Source organism: Echinops telfairi, unplaced genomic scaffold (genome assembly GCF_000313985.2).
Source record: "Echinops telfairi isolate 266 unplaced genomic scaffold, ASM31398v2 ScPeMD7_7469;HRSCAF=8507_0, whole genome shotgun sequence".
Taxonomy (NCBI): domain Eukaryota; kingdom Metazoa; phylum Chordata; class Mammalia; order Afrosoricida; family Tenrecidae; genus Echinops; species Echinops telfairi.
In genome coordinates this window covers 29,903,705-29,922,737 of record NW_022111372.1, presented here as the reverse complement: position 1 = coordinate 29,922,737, position 19,033 = coordinate 29,903,705, and the positions used below count along the sequence as shown (strand labels likewise).

The 19,033-nt window shown below is 43.6% G+C and overlaps 1 protein-coding gene across 1 annotated transcript in view; it reads left to right on the top strand.

Annotated features, from left to right (window-relative positions):
- The window catches only part of KCNJ6 (potassium inwardly rectifying channel subfamily J member 6), a 382,571-nt gene extending 363,965 nt beyond the window's left edge, over window positions 1-18,606 (top strand). The window contains exon 4 of the mRNA XM_004696934.2: window positions 4,774-18,606. Within this exon, the coding sequence (XP_004696991.1) occupies window positions 4,774-5,099 (326 nt within the window). The 3' untranslated portion in view covers window positions 5,100-18,606. The remainder of the gene's footprint in view (window positions 1-4,773) is intronic.
- Window positions 18,607-19,033: the final 427 nt, after the last annotated feature.

Below are 19,033 nucleotides of genomic sequence, written 5' to 3'. Positions count from 1 at the left end.
TCACAATGGAAAGGGCATTCAAGACATGGATAGAATGAACACAAGCATAAAAATGTAAATTCAAATGGCGATACAGCCTGCACGCGAGGACTTGAAGGTCAGATTTTTCACCTTTCTTCTGATCAAAGGAAAGAACCCTTGTTCCAGAGAGAAACTTCCCTCAGGAGGACTACTCAACAATCTTTGTGACATGGAAAACATGTGCCACATATACACACACTGACACAACTCTGGCAGCCCTGACTTTCTTATTCTGCAGAGCAACTGGTTTTATTTTGTTACTTTATCAAATACATTTTTAAAAATCACATTTTTCAAGAATGGACTAGGGTCAAGGTCAACCTCTAATATATCAATTGTTCTGAAGAAAATTAAGATGATCAATTTACCTAAGGAATACCTCTTCATATTTTCCTTTTAGTAGACAAAAGACCGTAATATTCTTAATCGCTTGAAAACTACATTATAATACGAAAGTTGGATAAACATGAGTGTATGTCTAAATCTTGTTGGCTAGTGTTATTTTATTTCACAAATTAACAGGGCTATTAAAATTATATTTATAGTTGCTTTGAGCCGGAATCAACTCAATCGAAAAGCTTTTTTTTTTTTTTTGGCAAAATGGAACTCAATTTATTTAGGACAGCTCCCACAAACCAAAGTAATTTTACCCCTTCTCTCTGAAGATATGCCCTACACACTTTTGAATCCCTCTTCACATGTTGGTGTGGTTAGATGCCGTCGGGTCGTTTCCGATCCCTAGCAATGTGTGCAAACAGAACGAAACAGTGCCCAGTCCTGTGCCCTCCCACCATTCTTCTCATGCCTGAGCCCTTGTTTGCAGCCATCATGGCACATAGATTAAATCAACTATGGTGTATCTATGGTAAATGCATATGTGTGCTCATATATATATATACATAGAGAGAGAGAAAGAGAAAGAACATGGTTCAAGAGATCACAGAAAAGCAGGTTACGAGGTTGAACATCGTCACCAAATTACTAAATTCTTTAACTCACAAAAATATCAAGAAAGTAACATGGCAAAGTAACAGGAGATAACTCCAAGTTCACTGCCATGAAGGAGTCCTGGTGGCCAGGGTGTATAGGGGGTTGCACATGGGGCTTCTAGCCACAAGGTTGGCAGTTTGAAACCACCAGCTGCTCCTCGGGAAAAAGATGGGCCTTTCTACTCCTTTCAAGATTACACTCTTCAAGGGTGTTGCACTGGTCCAAGTAATACCACTTAGCACACGAGTGGAAAAGCTGTTGCAATCATTCAGGCCAGAGACGACGATGACTAGGGCTATGGGGTCCTAGGGTCAGGATGGTGTCCCTGAGGTGGTAAGATGGAGCAGATTGCTCGGTTACTTTTCTAGTTGTCACAGATTTTCTAAGTTTACTTTTCTTTCCTTTCTTGTCCTTTTCTGATGGTGTAAGAAGTTTACTTTTCCAATTTTCCCTCCCATTGATACGTAAATGAAACCTTCATTTCTCTTCTCTTAGGAATATTACAATGCACATTTACAGTATCAAAATCTAGACCAGGATCTGAGAAATCTTTGACGTTGGTCACCCTGTGGCTAGCAGACACGCTCCTCTGTCACGGATCATCATTCTCACTTTTGAACCTGCTCAGTCATGGCTGCCATGGCTTTCTTCAGGCAATATGGACTTCAATTTTTGGCAAAATTTGCCATTTTCTTTTCTCCTTATTCGTTCCTCCTTACATTTTAAAGTTTTTTATGTCTATGGTCATGTGGGATATTGATCTGTAGTTTTCTAACAAGATATTTGTCTGGTTTTCGATAGCCGGGTAATACTGGCATCATAGTCTGAGCTGAGCAGTGTTTTTACCACTTTTTTTTTAACCGTTTGTATTGGTACTCGCTAAGCATTGGTTCTGATTGATTTTTAAATGTTTCCTTGTGCTTACCAGTGAAGTCATTTTGGGCTGGGCTTTGCTTTGCGGGTAGTTTTGTTGTTGGTACAATTTCATTTTCTTTATTTGTGATATGTATACTTAGATTTTCTGTTTCTTCCATAGTCGGCTTCAGTAATTTGGGTCTTCCTAGGACTTTGTACATTTAAATCTAAATTAAATCTTATTTCTACTGTTGATTTTTTAAATTGAATCCTCTTTTTTGGGGGGTCAGTCTAGCTAAAGAGTTGTCCATTTTGTTGATCTTTTCCAAGAACCAATATTTTGCTTTCTTCCCTGTTGTTTTGCTTTCTTGGCTGTCTCTCTCATCTCTGCTTCATTTATTCCATCTTGATTTTTATTACTTCCTTTCTCTGTTCACTTGAGGCTTGGCTTCCTCTTCCTTTTTAAGTTTCTTAACAAGGAAGTTTAGGCTATTGATTTGAAATCTTTCTTTTGAGCATAAGTGTTTACAGCTACAAATTTCCTTCTAAATACTACTTTGGTTGTAACCCGTTTTGTCAGTTGTATGTTTCATCTCAAAGTTCATTCTGATTTTGCTTGTGATTTCTTCTTTGACCCATTGGTACTCTAGAGTGTGTGGCTTACTTGCCACATATTTGTTCCCTCCCCAAAATTCCTTCTGCTCTTCATCTCTAACCTTATTCACATGTGGTCAGAAAGCACACCTTGAATGAGTTCAAGGTGTGCGACATATTGAGAGCGATTGCATGGAGTGCCCTGGAGAAGGTTCCGAGTCCCCTTGGGAAGAATATGTATTCCATCGCTGCTGGCAGGAGCGTCTCCAAGGTCTCACCGGCTTACCGTGTTTCTCAAGTCTTCCGTTTCCTTGCTGGTCTTCTGTCTGGTTCTTCTAGACATATTAGAGTGAAGTATTGAATTCTTCAACTGTTATTGTTCAATTTTCTAATTTGTCAGCTTTTGCTTCATGTATTTGGGAGAGATCTGATGTTAGGTTCAAATATGTGTATCACTGTTGTAGTTTCTTGATGAATGCACTCTTTCATTATTACATAAAGTTATTATTTGTCTCTAGCAATAATTTTGTCTTAAAGTCTATTTCATTTGTTATTAAGTTAGATACTAGGGCTCTTTTGTTGTTGTTTGTACATGGTGTATCTTTTGTCATTCTTGTACTCTCAAGTTATGTGTTTATGAATACACACCTATCCCTTATTTATCAGCTATCCTGCTATTCAAAACTTCACATTTGTGACAATAGTGAAAATCTACTACCCAACCATTTTGCTTGTTTGTTTGGGGTTTTTCTGCTTGTTAATAACACACATCTGGTAGTAATGGGGTGAGAATAACCCTAGCAGTGATGGTAACCATTCTGTGTTAACTTGGCTGGGCCATGAGTCCCAGTGGTTTATCAGTTATGTAATAATATGTCATCCTTCATCTTGTGATCTGATGTGGTCAATGTTTATTTCCACATATTGTCAGAATGACCTGTCTTTGGGACCTAACTGCGTGCATAGTGAGGAGTGGGTGTAAAGGATGTCTCCTATAGACTGCACAAAGTTGGACAATGCTGTTTATTCATCTCTGACTTTTGATTCAAATGTTTATATCATGTGGTGTCATGACTGATTTACATCTGCTCTTTTAATATTTGTTTCCTATGTGTCTTTTTCATTTTTCTGTTCCTCCATTACTGCTTACTTGAATGAATGAACACCAAACCACATGACCGCTTTTAGGGACTCTTAACACTTCTTTGTGAGCTACTTTTTCCATTAAAAAAATTGTTTTCCTTAATTCCATTATACAACAGCGATGATATAAAAGTTAATATACTAACATTTTTTTTCTATCCAAATGTTGCATTTTAATTCTGATTTTAAAAATAAATGAAAACATTTTCATGGGTCACTAGAAGTATCATGGTCCCTAGGCATTGTGTTTCCTTGTCCAATGGAGAAGTCAGCCCTGTATGAATGAATGAATGAATGAATGCTTCCATTTCCTGAGACATTTCCTAAGAGAATCCTCTGGCCTCAGAGAAAATGTACAAGTGGCATTTCCCATCATACCAAACCTGTTGCCTAGTTTTTGTTTTCAAGTGGAAACATTCTACCACTTCTCATTGAAATGAAGGCTGATTTTAACTCCAGGTGCCAGTAACTCATATTGCACTTTTGTGCAAATTAGAAAAAGGCTTCTTATCTGCTGTCATTAGATTGTCAACCCTAAATAGAATGAATGCCCTTGACTGTAACTCTTTCCAGAGTAACCAGCCTCATCTTCTCCTTCAGAACAATGGGTGAGTGTGAATGAAGGGCCCTGCCATCAGCAGATCAACAGCTAACCCACAATGCCTCCAGGGCTCCTGTCTCATCTTGAAGAAGGTGGGGTGGGTGGACTTTTACTATACTGTTGTCGTTGTTATATTTTTGCACTGTTTGAACAAGTGTCATCACCAGACCTCAGAAGTATCCCTCCCAACATCATCGGAGGGTGGATTGTAGACAGCAGCTTGTCACGGCTGTCTCCAGCCTACATGTATCTGAAGTGCGGTTCCATAAGCAAAACGTCATTCAGGGTCTGTAGGGAAGTCTATTCAGGTCTAGGGCAAAACTGCTGGGCCTTTAAATGTGGAAGAAGGTCAAAGTCATGACCTCAGGATACTCCCAGAGCAAGAAGTAGAAGAGGCACAGCCACATCATGTGTGCACCAGTGCGTGTGTGCAGGTGTGGGTTCATGTGAACTGGGACTCGTGTCTTCACAATTGCACACGGCAGCTTTGCCAGGCTCACTGCCTCTCCTGAGCCCTGGAAAGGCCACACACACGTCCTTACGCCTCCCTTCTCTTCTTTCCTCTGCAGGGATGACATGCCAAGCCCGAAGCTCCTACATCACCAGTGAGATCCTGTGGGGTTACCGTTTCACACCTGTCCTGACCCTGGAGGACGGGTTCTACGAAGTTGACTACAACAGCTTCCATGAGACCTACGAGACCAGCACTCCTTCCCTCAGCGCCAAAGAGCTGGCCGAGCTGGCCAGCAGGGCAGAGCTGCCCCTGAGTTGGTCCGTCTCCAGCAAACTCAACCAACATGCGGAACTAGAGACCGAGGACGAAGAGAAGAACCCCGAAGAGCAAACGGAAAGGAATGGTGATGTGGCAAACCTAGAGAGTGAATCCAAAGTTTAGTCCCCTGCCTGGGCAACCCCTTCTCCTCTCCCGACACAACCTTTTTCTCCTCGCTCATGCTCTTTCTTTCTGTCTCTCTCATTTTGTTCTTTCTTCCTTTCTTTCCATTTCATTTTGCCATGACCCGCAAACACATCTTCAAGGTGTAAAATATCTACCTGCCCTCTCTCAGTGATTCAGATGGATAAAGGAGACATGAGTTGGGTTAAGGGGCAAGGTGCCCTCACTGTGGCCCAAGTTGGGTCTCCTCCCAGAATACCCTGCAGCCAACACCTACCCAATGAAGCCAGTCACCTGCAGGTGTTTGACCAGACCAGAGAATTCTGAAGGGTGTGTTACAGAGATTACCTGGTTAAGACAAGAAGAGTCTCGGGTGCCTAATTATTCATGCAGTGAGACATGGAGGATAGCCCTCAAATTCCAAGATTCCAGTGAATGCCATCTAGAAGGTGAGGTGCTTGCCACGTGTGGGCATTGTAGCCACCGTGCCCGGGTGAGCTCAAGACAAAACACTGTACATAGATCTGCCTTATGTAATTATGGTTTTTCTTTTCACAGTTAGTAATAAAACCACGCATGTACAAAAGTACTGTAGAACAGAACTCTTAAATAATGTACATAGATGTATAATTAATGTAGGTTTAGATATATAACTTTAGAAATAAGATGCAAAAAAAATTTGTAAAAAGAAAAAAAGATTCCCAACTGTCCCATAGACATTTCTGTTCCGATGTCTGTGTTCTCCAGATGATTTTTGAACCCCCTTGACCGCTGGCCCCTCAGTGCATGGCCTTTCGTATGTGTCCCAGATTGGCAGCCATTTAAGGTACCTCCTGACTTCCTTGCTGATCCTTTTAGTGAATCTAATAAGCCATAGGTCTGGGGAAGTTGAGAGGTCCAATAGATGGCAAAACCCACCACCAATATGCTGATATACTGTGAAATGTTTACAAAACTATGTCTTTTCTTTTTTAAGATGTAAGGGCCTCACTGACTAGCCTGCGGAATAATAGGAAGAGGGCGTTCTCCCACGCTTCGCCAATGATAGTGTTTAGGCTCTTCACGTCAGCTCTCACCCTTTGGAGGAGAGTAGTTTGGGGAAATTCTGTTCTACAAAACCTTGACTCTCCAGCTGTTCCACTCTGTGGTCATGAGAATCTGCAGACGCCCTGAAGACAGACATGCTACGCTCACAGAAGACGGCTTGGGTCTAGGGCATGCAAATCATGAAGGCCTTACATTGGCAACACATATTCTAATCATTCATTCACATCCTTGGATTCTATCTTGCACTCTGAGGATATTGGTTGGCCTGTCTCTGGGGGCGTGCCCGTGAGCACTTCTGGAAATCTTATGAAGTGACGACAGTTCTACTTTCAAAGGTCAGATCAACGATCTTGGAGAGTGTCTAAGCAATCTCTCCTAGACCCTGTGCCACAGGTTAAACCAAATCCAGTCTCCGGCCCCCAAGAGAGCAAATGAAGAACTGCAGCCTGGATGCCTTTTCCTCTGAATTAGGTAGCGATGGAAGGGAAGAAACGAGAGAAGGAAGGGAAAAAGGAAGGAAGGAAGGAAGGAAGGAAGGAAGGAAGGAAGGAAGGAAGGAAGGAAGGGTGATTTGTACTGAAAAATCTAAGTGTCACGAGAAAAAAGAGAGACTCAGGCAAAATTCAGGGGCAGGTGGAGATTTTGCACTGTGATAGAGCTTTTACTTTCATTTCACATTTATAAACTGTTTGTTCCTTAACGCAGTGGCCCATCATAAATATTCATTATGGATCCAAGTTTATTTTCAGCTCCGACAGCTGGGCTCAGTTTGAGGCTTTGCACCATGTAGGTCAAAGACATCAAACTAGCCGTCCCTCTCCATCCCCCTCACCTCCACTGCCCAGATCGCATGGGCCTTTGATGCGCTTTCAGGACTTGGTCTACGAAAAAGGATGTCCCAGAGACAAGGAAAGTGGCTCCTAAATTTACCGCAGGACAGGGCGGGGGAGGGGTGTCTCTCCCTCCCCCTTCAGAGACCTTGCTTCAGGACAACTGCTTCTTAGCACTGACTCGGTGGGGAAACACACTCTTGGCCAGGCCCTTTCCTGATGGCTGGCATTTCGTCTTTTTTTTTAAATGTGTACTGAGTATCTGTTGAGTCCTTTATTCATCTCACACACTCTGCAGAAAAGGTTGTAGTCCAGGAGGCGGGCACCCAGTACACTTCCTGCAAGGATGTGGGCAGGTACAGTGGCCTTACCTTAGCGGTAGCTCTTCAAGGGCCCTCATAGAAGCACTAACCCCTGCAGCTGCAGCAGCAGCAGCAGCAGCAGGGTTGTATGGCTGGGCATAGGCAGCATGAAGCAACATGGGATAGAACTGTGAAAAGTCTGTTCACTTGGCTCTTGAAGACTCATTGGGCCTTTCCAAATCTCCGACTCGAATTGAAAGGGCAATCCACCTCTGCTGTCTTCTGAAGAGCAGCCTGGCCATCTGCTGCCTGCCCGTTAGCACAACCGAACAGAGAGCCGTGGCAACACAGCGTCACCCGTACGTGTCGGTTCTGTATCTGGAGCAGGGCACCCAGGGGTGTGATGCTTGTCGCCTGTCCTTGCTCTCTTTGCTGTCCAGGTGGGTGGAGACAGAACATGAACCAAATCTCACTTTTGTAACCTGAGCCTCTGACTCTTTAAACGAGGCTCCACAAGAACCTTTTACTAGAATGTCCCGATCAAACAGGTCTATTTTTCTACAACTGTTGATAATACAGTGGAACAGGTATTTTGTGTCAAAACTGTTACAATGCAGAACTGGACGAAGTTCATTAAGACTGACTTTTCTAAGCAGCAAGTACTGAATGCAGTTTTTCATTACGACCATTCATTGAAGAAGGCCTCCGTTTCTCCCCCTTCTACTCCACAACACCCGTCCTCCAGTCTCACGCTGTCACCCTGCGCGCAAATCAAGTTCCATGAAGATAAATAAGCCTATTGTAACGCAATGATAGCCAGAGTCATGAGGGGCACTCTCGGCTTGGCAGGTTAAGCTGTTTGCTTGGTGTGTTTAAGTCATGTTTGCCCATCAAAGCATGTCAGGATTCGTGAGAAATTGAGAAAATTGAACTTAGGGGTTGCAAGCGGCCATGGTCGAGCCTAATCTGACAGAGCAAGGTGGTCCTGGGGAACAGGGCATGTTGAGCTGAACGCATTCCCTCTTCAAGAATCGTGAGCCCCTAAAGTACTTCCCAACTGGAGGAGCACCTATTCATTTATCAGTAAGCTTTACATAGCTCATAAAATCGGTTACGTTTTCTGCCATCCCCTGAGAAAATCGTCCTCATCTGCACTCACACATTACGAATCACTGTTTCTCCCTTCCTGCATGGTTGGCCCAATATACTGCCTCTCTCTGCCTACGAGATGGGCCCCTCTCTTCCCTCACCCCCTTCCTCCAGGCACCCCTCTCGTTTATTCGCGCCCTAATGCTCCAGCTCCAGATCGGTTGGCATCTTCTCCTTATCAGGACTCCAGCTACCATGTCTAAAAAGGTCACCATATTCCTGAAGCACAATTTTCTCTTGCGGTTTAAACAAACCAAGGCTCTAACCTGCCTATTTTTCATTACGTGCTAATTAAAAGTAACTTATGACTTCATTTCAGAGCCTAAAATGTTGTTTCCAAGACAACTTTCTTTTATTTCACCCTCTCCCCACATTCTCTGCATTTCAGGGTTCTGACCTCCCCTCCTGCCTTGCTTTCTAAAATTTAGATTTAAGTCAGCATCTTCATGGTGCTCAGAAACTGTTGGCTAAGGGAAAAGCTGATGGACAGAGACAACATGCATGAGATGCATTCAGATGACTTCCTGAATGCACCAGAAAACTATGAAAATCACTTGATTAGCCGGGTGATTTAAGAGAATACAATTAAAATAAACATAGGAAGCCAGTTTCCAAGGGGTTTGCCAAAAATCTAACCCATTGTCAGTCTTTGTTTCCTGGACTTAAATGATCGAAAAGAGTCAGGAAGGTAGCCAAAAGTGACTGTCCTACACACAAGATGAGCTTTCTCTTCCATCATTATTTCCCTTCAGTGAACGGCTAGAAGGTCAAAACAGGTCCGCAAAATATGAACAGATGATTCATTGATATTACAATATAATAAAATGATCTTAATGTGTATCTAGATTTTATGGCCACCCTGTATTTAAGAAAAGTTCCCTTTGATTTAAAATTAAGTAGAACGCACTCCTTACTAATATTTCTGCCTTTGCTTCTGATTGAGAAGGTCACCTGGCAGTCAAAGCTCCCAGGAGGCTGATAAGAAATATTGGCAAAGCACTGTGTTCAACGATAACAAAATAACAGGATGCCCAGCATCATGTGGTACTGTGGAGCACAGGCAAAATCGAGTGATCTCAGTGAATACTAAATCCCCATGGAAACTTCTTCCATATCATCATTTCCATTTTGTAGATAAGAAAGCAGGGGTTTCAGGAAAATTAAGTAATTCCCCCAGGGTTTGAAGGTCAATAAGTTATAGAACGTCACAATGCTCTAAGCTGGGGGCTCTTTCTACTACGCAAAGGGTCCACAAACCAAATGGGTAGCCAAATCTGGCCCACTGACTATTTTGTACTATTTGTGAGCTCTAGATAATTTTTACATTTTTAAATGGTGGGGGGTGGGGTGGGCAGATTAGAAGAATAATATTTTGCAACATATAAAAAATCTATGAAGTTCAAATTTTAGTGTCTGTAAATAAAGTTTTGTTGGAACACAGCCACACGCATTCATTTCTGTATTGCCGGTGGCTGCTTCTCGCACGATGCTGACCAACCAAACCAACTGCCATCGAGTCAATTCCAATTCCTGGCAACCTGATGTGCTCTATAGGAGACTCAGTGGCCAATTTTCAGAAGTTGAGCATCTGGCCTTTCTTCCAGAAAGCTCCTGGGTGGACTTGAACCTTCAACCATTCAGTTAGTAACTGAGCATGTTAACCATTTGTCCCACCCAGTGGCAGCACAGACAGAACTGAGTCCTTCCAGCAAAGCCTAAATCCTGATCCTTTACAAAAAGTTTGCTGAGGCCTGTGTTACATGACATACCATGAAGAATACAAGGGAAACTTAGATGAATAACATTCTTTTCCAGTATTAATGATTGAAGTCACTCCTAGGTCTACTCAACAGAAAAATGACGTAAGTTTTGGTAATAGATGCAAATGATACATAAGATTTTGGGGGTTCAGGGAAACCATCTTTCCTTTTCAGAGTCATCCCCAAGAGGCTCAATAAGATAAACCACCGCCTCAGAAAAAGGATCAGCTAAAACCACCTGGTCACTACAATAAACACATGGTAGCATCCCGCTCCATCACTGCAGGGTTGCATCCCGGGTCCCCATAGGCATTTGACTATGTAGACAGCAGGACCACTGATCTTTGCCCAGTGAAGTAGAGCTGGACTTGGCAGCAGTTGGCAACACATCAAACCAACTACCCCTTGTCTACGTGACATCTCTTGTATGGGCAGTCTTGGAAAAGATCTTAATGGGCTGCAGGAATGCGTGTGCTATGTTTTCTTGCTAGTTTGCTGTGACCCACCACTGAGGAATGTGATGAAACTGAGCCTTGAGCTACTTCTGCTCATGTTTAATTGTCGTTTGGGCTCTTTCCCGCCATCAGCTGGAATTTGAACGCACACACACAAACATACACACAAGAAGAGGACAAAGTGATTCTCTTGGAAAACCACTAGGTTCTTTGAACAGAGCTCAGGGAGAAACAGAAGGGTCGTTAAACGGGTTGTTGGATGGTTTGCCACTTTCTGAGTCCGAAGCACAAGATAAAGATTGGTCCTCACAGACAAGTTGGATTAACACAATCCAGACAATGAAGCTTTTAGATAAGTCGATATTAAATGGCATTCTGAAGGATCGCTAAGCTGAGCCCACTCATAGTCCCAGGAAGCGTTTCTAATACCAGAGTTAGGTCAGTCAAGGAAGGTTCTTTATCATTCTAGTTCTATGGAAAGATAGAACAAGTTTTCTTATAAATGCTTTCCTGGAAACTAGGTGGGGGAAAAAAGTTTTGTAACAGATCATGGTGATGTTGTCTTGCCAACAGATAAGTGATGGATGTTGCGGTGGATCCAATCCTTGCCTGACACTAAGTATGTAATGGTGTTTTGCAATAGAGACCGTACAAAAGCATGTGACCCTTAAGCTACATGCAACACCATAACAAATAAGTGGGAGAAAAATCTCAAAGTTCAACACCATAAAACTTAAAAATAAATGTAAAAGGAGTCAAACTTCTACTTGGCCTTATTGCCTTGGTAAGAAGAGAGCTTCATGCAGCCACCTAACTCAAATCAGAGAATTCTGGAGAAAGGAAGTCAAACTACTTTAAGACACACAAGAGCAGTTCATGGTGATGGTCAACATGATTAAAGAACAGGGATTTATCGCCTATGGAAATAGTATGTATTAAGTTCTTTTTAGACTACATCCCTGGATGTGCACCCTAAGGTTTTCTGTGATTGGCCAGAGAACTATGACCACATAGTCAACAAATCTTGACTTCAGAAAATGAACTGTTCCTGATGATAAGTAAAATCGGCCATGTCAAGATTAAGGCTCAGAAGCCCATTGTATTAACCTTGATCATAAATACTGTGAAACCAACTTGCCAATCTTCTTCACAATATGAAGGGCTGTTTATCTCAGGCAATGTAAATATCTGCTACCAACAAGAACTCGTGAAATAAATAAAGTAACTTATCACCATGTTAGAGATTCTGATAGGAATCCATCCATCCAAAGGAGAAAGCAATTCCAGGAGCCTAAGATCAGGCTTTGACTAGTTCAGACTGAATATCTTAGGGAAGCTATTGATGTGGCTTTATCCCACTAACTGTGATTAACAGATCTAGATCACCTGGAGCACAAAAGAGCTGGGTTCCTAGCAACCACGCATGATCTGTTTATGATCTGAACAGATTTCCATCTGTTCTCAGCAGGTACCATTCAAGCACTGGGAGTGGGTATGAGCAATACTCCCCCTTGGTTCATCTTTGGACTGTCCAGACACCTTGACCATGCACACCTGCTCTGGCTCTCTGCATGAGATATGGTCCTGCCCTTCTAGACAAGGACCACTGCCCAGAAGTGTCAGCTGGGGACGTGTATGCTTTAAGTCTACCTTAGCCAGCCCCCTTGGCCCGACAGAGCAATCACATGAGTCAAGGATAATAGTTCTCCTTGGAAGGAGACAACTGGAATTAATTAAGACAACTGGAATCTCCTTAACACTGGGTGTCCCTCCTATACATCAGTCAGTAGAAATAAGGCGATAGTAACACATTAGTGGAGGAAGTATGTGGAAGGCCAAAAAGTTCTAATTTCCACATGGTAACTATTTCAGGTATTACCAAAAAACAATGTAATTCATCACCTTTTGTGATGTAGCGATGTCAGGAGCAAACTCAGGTAGCCCACATCCCTCCTTCCATAGCCCGATCCTGTTCTCTCTCTTCAAGTCGTTTGGAATACTTGTCGTTTGGAATACTTGTCGGGTCAAACCTTCCCATGACCAATAAAACATGGTCAAGAAACCCTACAAGCCCTCCTTATCCTGCGACAGGGCTGTCCCAGGAGAACAGCAATGTCAAGAGTCTCACCTCTGTGTGCAAGGCACTCCTGTGGACATCAACATGGAGGGCACAACTCGTCCTGTCCCCAGAGGCAGCAGATTCTCATGCTGCCCATGTGTGCTTCCTGCATTTCCCCTCTCAGCTCACTCCTAAAGGTAGAGTTCCTGATGCCTTCCTCGAAAGGTCATTGCATTCTTGAGTAGTGGTCACAATCTAAAAAAAAAAAAAAAGTTGTCATCTAATTGGCTCTGCCTCCAGGTGAGGCCACGTGTGTCTGGGGAAAGCTGTGTGCCACGTGGTTTTCAGGGACTTGATTTTAGAAGAACATGACCAGCTCTTCCTTCCAATTCACCTTTTGAGTGGAGTTGAATTTCCCATCCTTTGGTCAGTCAGAGTGCTAACTGAACCTCCAACCTTTTGGTTACAGGTCAAGTTCTCAATGTTTTGGGCCACCCAGTCACGGTATATGGATTTTGTTGTGTACTATCAAGTCAGTTCTGATTGAGAGTGACCTTACAGGACAGAGCAGCTACACAGGCTTTCCTAGACTATACATCTGTATAGGCAGAGATGGCTAGGTCTTTTCTCCCAAAGAGCAGCTAGTGGATTTGAACCACTAACCCTTCTGTTAGCAACTGGGTGCCTAACTCTTTTACTCCCAGGGTTCCTTCCTCACAATCTAGAAACCTATTATTGGGGCATTGATCCTACCACTAATTGCACATCACTGATTTTAATAGAAGATGTCATCTGTTCAGAATCTGCAGTGTGAAATCAAAACATCAGAAAATTTTGTTTGTGCCCGTAGGCAGCTTGAGAGGTCACAAGCAACCATTGGGCTTATATAAATCAGTGACTACAAAGAGTAGAGTGTAAGATAAGGTCTAATACCAAAAAAGAGTCAGATGGGGACGCCAGCTTGTCCAGTGAGGTCTTCTGGTCTTTTGTAACCTATGGTTAGGCTGGTCACCTTGCCAAAGAAGGTCCTGGGTATTCTGCCTAATGGTTCCTGGTGTAAAACCTCAAGCCACGCAGGGACAATAGCACACTCTCACACATTCTCAGGAGTCTGAAATGATGACCCAGCAGCAGCCTGTTTTGGCACAGTGGTCCTAACTCCCCCCACTGTCTGCACAGACGGTGCTGTGGGGAAAAAACTGAGCACCCATGTGGTGCCTGGTTCCCCGGCTGCCTCCATGGCAACCTCCAGCCTATCAACGTGGACCGCTTTCCTGCAGACTCCTCAGAAACTTGGTTTGGTAGAGCCACAGGAGCTGGGCTCCTAAAGACTGCTCCACACCTACAGCTTGGAGACAACCAAGGAACTGTAGGGCAGTTCCCAGGCAAACAGGCCCTCAGCCAGCATGCCAGGTGAAGGATATTCCAAATTCTCTTGTTCCTCAAATGGTACACACTTATGTAGCCAATTGTCCCCTGACAAAGCTATTCTTTAAACCACTATCCCTCCCAGCAACCCCTCCACACACACATATCACACATTTGCCTTTTTTTAAAAAGATTCCGAAACTGAATTGACATCATGTGATGGAATAATATCCAAGGAGCTGGCATTTAATTATTTTGTAACTCTTTGTCTTTGAAGTTGCCTTTTTCCATCTGCCTTTGAATGGGAGGACAGTCCCCTTTACTTTGTCAGGAAATGTCAAGTGTCATTCAGAGCTCAAGCCTTCAGCATCCTGGCCCACTGACTAGGCAGGAATTGTTGTGGTTGTTAGATGCCAGTAAGTCAGTTCCGACCCACAGAGACCCATCCTGCGCCATCCTCACAATTATGGTCACGATGAACCAGGAAAGCTCTGCAGCACTTGGCTGGACGCGCATCTCATGGACATTTTGAAGATGCTGGTGGTTCGGGAGGATGCGGAGCACTGTGCCAGAACCAATAGTCAGAGAGAGGAGAGTAGCCTTCAAGCCTCATCTTACATGGGTCCGACCAAGTCAGATCCCATGACTGCAGAGGCTCTGGTTGTCTGACCTGGCCTGTGTGGGGTGTTTTCATGTCAATGAGACCTCACCACAGTCCGAAGAACCATAGTGGATGATTTTACTTCTATATTATTGTCTAATTCCCTACCAACAGGAGGAGCCTGGGGGACAAGCAAGGAGTAGCTAACCTCAATGTCAGCAGTTAACGCCCCAGCCTCACTGCAGGAGAAAGATGAGGCTGTCTACAATGGTAATGATTTACAGTCTCCGAACCCCTACGGAGTAGTCCACACTGTCCGAGAGGATCGCCGTGAGTTGGAATTGCCTGGACACTAGCAGAGCTTGATTCAGTTACAACAGGCAAGAAGAAGTGTGACTTGTTATCATCTGTTTCCCTATTCACATCTTCAAAGAGCTTTTCTTTCTTTTATTCCCTAAAGCATTCTTTCCTCAAAGACATCTGTTGTACACTACATAGGTGCACACTACATGGTGTGCATGTTGCACACTGCAGGGGCAGTGTTCCCAGTCCTCCATTCCAATCCATCACAGTGAACTCTGCCTAACAAACACAACAACATACATATACGCATATATACACCTTGCATGAACATACACACGTGTACACACATACATGCACACACACATTTATCCCTCCCGCCCCCCCCATCACCAAAGCTTTAAGAAGAACATTCCCTCCTCCCTTCCCATTGCTCAGGCATTTGTTCCAACCTGTCCCCTAAGCGTCCCTAAATCCATAGGCTATGGGTCACTGCTATGGGAGCTGCCTTTCAGGCGTTATTTTGAAGACACACCAGACTCAGACTTAGGAGACTAGGATTCTGGTCCTGGTTCTGTCCCCAGATGCGCTGTGTGGTCTGAGAAAAATCATCTAACCACTCTGAACCAATTTGTGTTCACAAGCATTTGAACCACATCTCCCTTGCTTCTTTCAGGCCCCTATCAGTTTCTGTGTGCTGAATGGTTTCGCATTAAATCCTTCTCTTTTTAAAAATTATTTCACTGATTGCTTTGCTGGGAGCCGGGACATGTCACGATTCTCCACAGGCTGGTCTCTAGCACCCTTCACCCACCATAAGTGTCTGCCCCTCTCATCTACCGTCACTAAATGGCTAGCAGACAGGTAGGCAGAGAGTTAAGTAGCTTCAAGAAAACAAAGGCCTTCCCTAATGCACCATGCAGCTTCTATAGTAGAAAAAAAAATCCCAGTTGAAGGTGCACTTCACCAATATCCAACCTGAACTTGGCTGCAGCCAGCCTGAACCTCCAGGCACACCTCAGTCAGCTCCAGCAACTTGCTTTGAGACCAAATCCAGCTCTCCCCTGCTTGAAGAGTGTGCCTGAGGCCAGAGGCAGAAACACTTCAACCCCACACCAAGCAAAATATAATTAAATCAATTGACATCAAGTCAACTCCTACTAGAGGCAACGCCAATTGTATCAGAGTAGAACTGTGCTCCATAAGGTTTTCAATGGCTGATTTTTGGGGAAGTAGACAGCCAGGCCTTTCTTCCAAGGTGCCTTTGGGTTGACTCAAGAATGGCCACTAGTAGTTAGTTGAGTACTGAATGTTTTGCACCACACAGGAAGCCCAGAACATCATTGTTGCCATTACTATGTGCTATCAAGTTGAGGCTGACACATTGCAATCCTGCAGGACAAGGAGAATTGCCCCCATAGCAAGGTTAAAAAAAAAATCAAACCCCAATAACATTCTAATTCAACTACTTTAGTTTAGCTATATTACTCTTTTCTCCTCTAGCACTCTTAATTGAAAGGTACTAAGTTGTATCTGTCTTCTTTGAGATCTGAATTGTTTTTCCCTTGACCCAATCAAGCAAATTGTCGTTCTGTGAACCATTGCCTCAGATGAAAAATTACTCTAGGAAGTTCACTAGTTCTCAAATCCATAACAATGCCAACATTTCAGTCATTTTTTAATCCCAAGTGTAGGTAACAGAGAGTAAGGCTGAACTTGGCTTGGGGATTGCATGTTTGTGGGCTTTTGTGTTTCCGTTGACCTGGAAGTACTCTGTCTGACCACCACCAAAATACGCAAGACTCAGCAGCTCTTAGCACTGGGTCATCAAGTTGGAGGAGTGATTTGAGTGCAGGTCAGCTTCCCAGCTCAAATATCCGTTCCTAGATAATACTCAACTCAAGTTCACTGCCACTGAGTCAGTTCCAACACAGAGTAAGCCTTTAGAAAGTGGCAGGGCACAGACCACTTGATCATCAATTTTGTCTCCAGAAATATTTTTTAAGAGCCCAAGTCATTGGTAAAATGTATATTCTCTAGAGATAAATTTTAAAAAGTTATCTTTTACAAGAGAACCAAGTTCACATCATTCCCAGGCACCAATGCAGTCACCTAACCCTGAACAAGGATAAAACCCCACTCAACAGAGGATGAAAGCTGTCCAATGTCCCCATGTTTTATTGTCCCAAACATGGACTCACTGACACATGGGGCTGCTAGGACTCAAACTTGACTAAGGATACACACTAGCAACAACCCAGTGTCGATCGACGAACACCCCATAGACTCTCAGCAAACAGCAGGCAATGTCCCAGCCAAGGGACTTCGGAGACCCTACAGGCCGTGGCTACCTTCCCCTGTCCTCAGCAGGCCTGCAATCTCATCGCTACCAACTCTTCCTTTGTGACAAGTATTTCCCCAGTGTATCCAACCACACAAACCCCTGCGAGGAAATATCAGTTCCCACTTTACAAATGAAGAAGTCGAGGCATAGCGGAGTTAATTAACTTAATCTAGTTTGGGGAATGAGCTAAGCAAATGCGAAGATGGATAGGTACATTAACTGCTGTGGGATAGAAAGGACACAGATCAGGAATGATGCCATAGTAAGAAGGGAGGGACACATGTCCTGAGCCCTGAAAGACTAGGTGAGTTTGAAAGGTAGGTATCCCGGGGGGTCGGGAGGTGGGGGTATTCCAGTTTGAGGGACCAGCATGGGAAAAGGCCCAAAGATAGACAGATGCCCAATGGTACCTTGGTCAGCCTACATGGGGTCCGCCAGCTTATAGTTGGGTTTTAGGAAATAAACATTTGAGAAAGCCAACTGGTGCTACATTTTAGAAGAGGTTGAATTCTAGACCAAGGAACAGAAACTGAGGAAATAATTGCATGGATACAGTTATTAATTAACCCCTTCAGTGTACTTTTAAGTTGTGCTTGAGAGCCTTAAGTTTTGAGGCTCTTAAGTAGTTAGGATTAGATGAAAAAATAAATTCCACTAGATGAAACCAAACTCTCCTGGCCAAGACTGGAAGCATTTTGACTGATTCCGTGGATTTGTGAAAAGCCGAAGACCACCTTGGCGGAGCTCCCTGCCAACCCTGAGACATCATAAAGCAAGGGTTATCACAGGGCAGGTTTATACGAATACAGTACACAAAATAATCGGAAGTTTTCTGAGCAGAGCCAGAAAACAGGATGCGCAGGAAGAAAATGGGGTACCCCCTCTTTCATATATCCAACTGAGGCTGCTTACTTTTCTTCATGATCAGGCACCTGAAATTTGCTTCTGAAGTCAATATTGCCAGCCTTTCCCCCAAACTTTTAGTGGGGGAAAGGAACATCAGGGAGGGCTAAAGTACTGGTTTGGCTCCTGACCCACACTTGTGGTCATTTTGTAACTCCCTTTACTCGATTCCACGTATGTCTGTGCACGGATAGTGAGACGAAAGCATGCCAACTATGAAAGCACAAAACTATGTATTGAGAAATTCACTACAATGCCAAAATTTTTTAGAATAATACTTAAAAACAGATATATCTTGAAGAACTCGCTGTGTTAGGGAAACTGTTTACATATTAAGGCGTTCCTCTTTTTTTGACTGGAACAATAAAAAAAATTTGATATGGTCTTGATTTCTTATTTTGTGTGTGTATGTCCAAAAGGAGTCTACTTTTCTCTACAGGTGGGAACTTGCATTGTTTTCAAAGCACTACATCTGGCCACTGGGACGCCTGACTGGCCACCCATATGCCAAGAATGCATCTGTTGGACTAGATGGCTGACCTCTCTCTCCCACCTCTCTTGTCTCTCTCCCATCCCCATGTTCTGCCTGTGGTCACATTCCAGCGATGGGTCCACTCAGCTCCTTCACACACCTGTCCTCCAGGTGAGACCCATTTGATGCCTATTTGCATTTTGCAGCTGATGGAATTTAAAAGCATGAAAGCATCTTGGGGACTTGAAGAGTGGTTCATCTGGCCATTTGCCACAACTCTAAAAGTCCAATCAAGGGGATTTCATAATAGTAAGTGACAAAGTTCAATGTTGATGCAAGGAAAC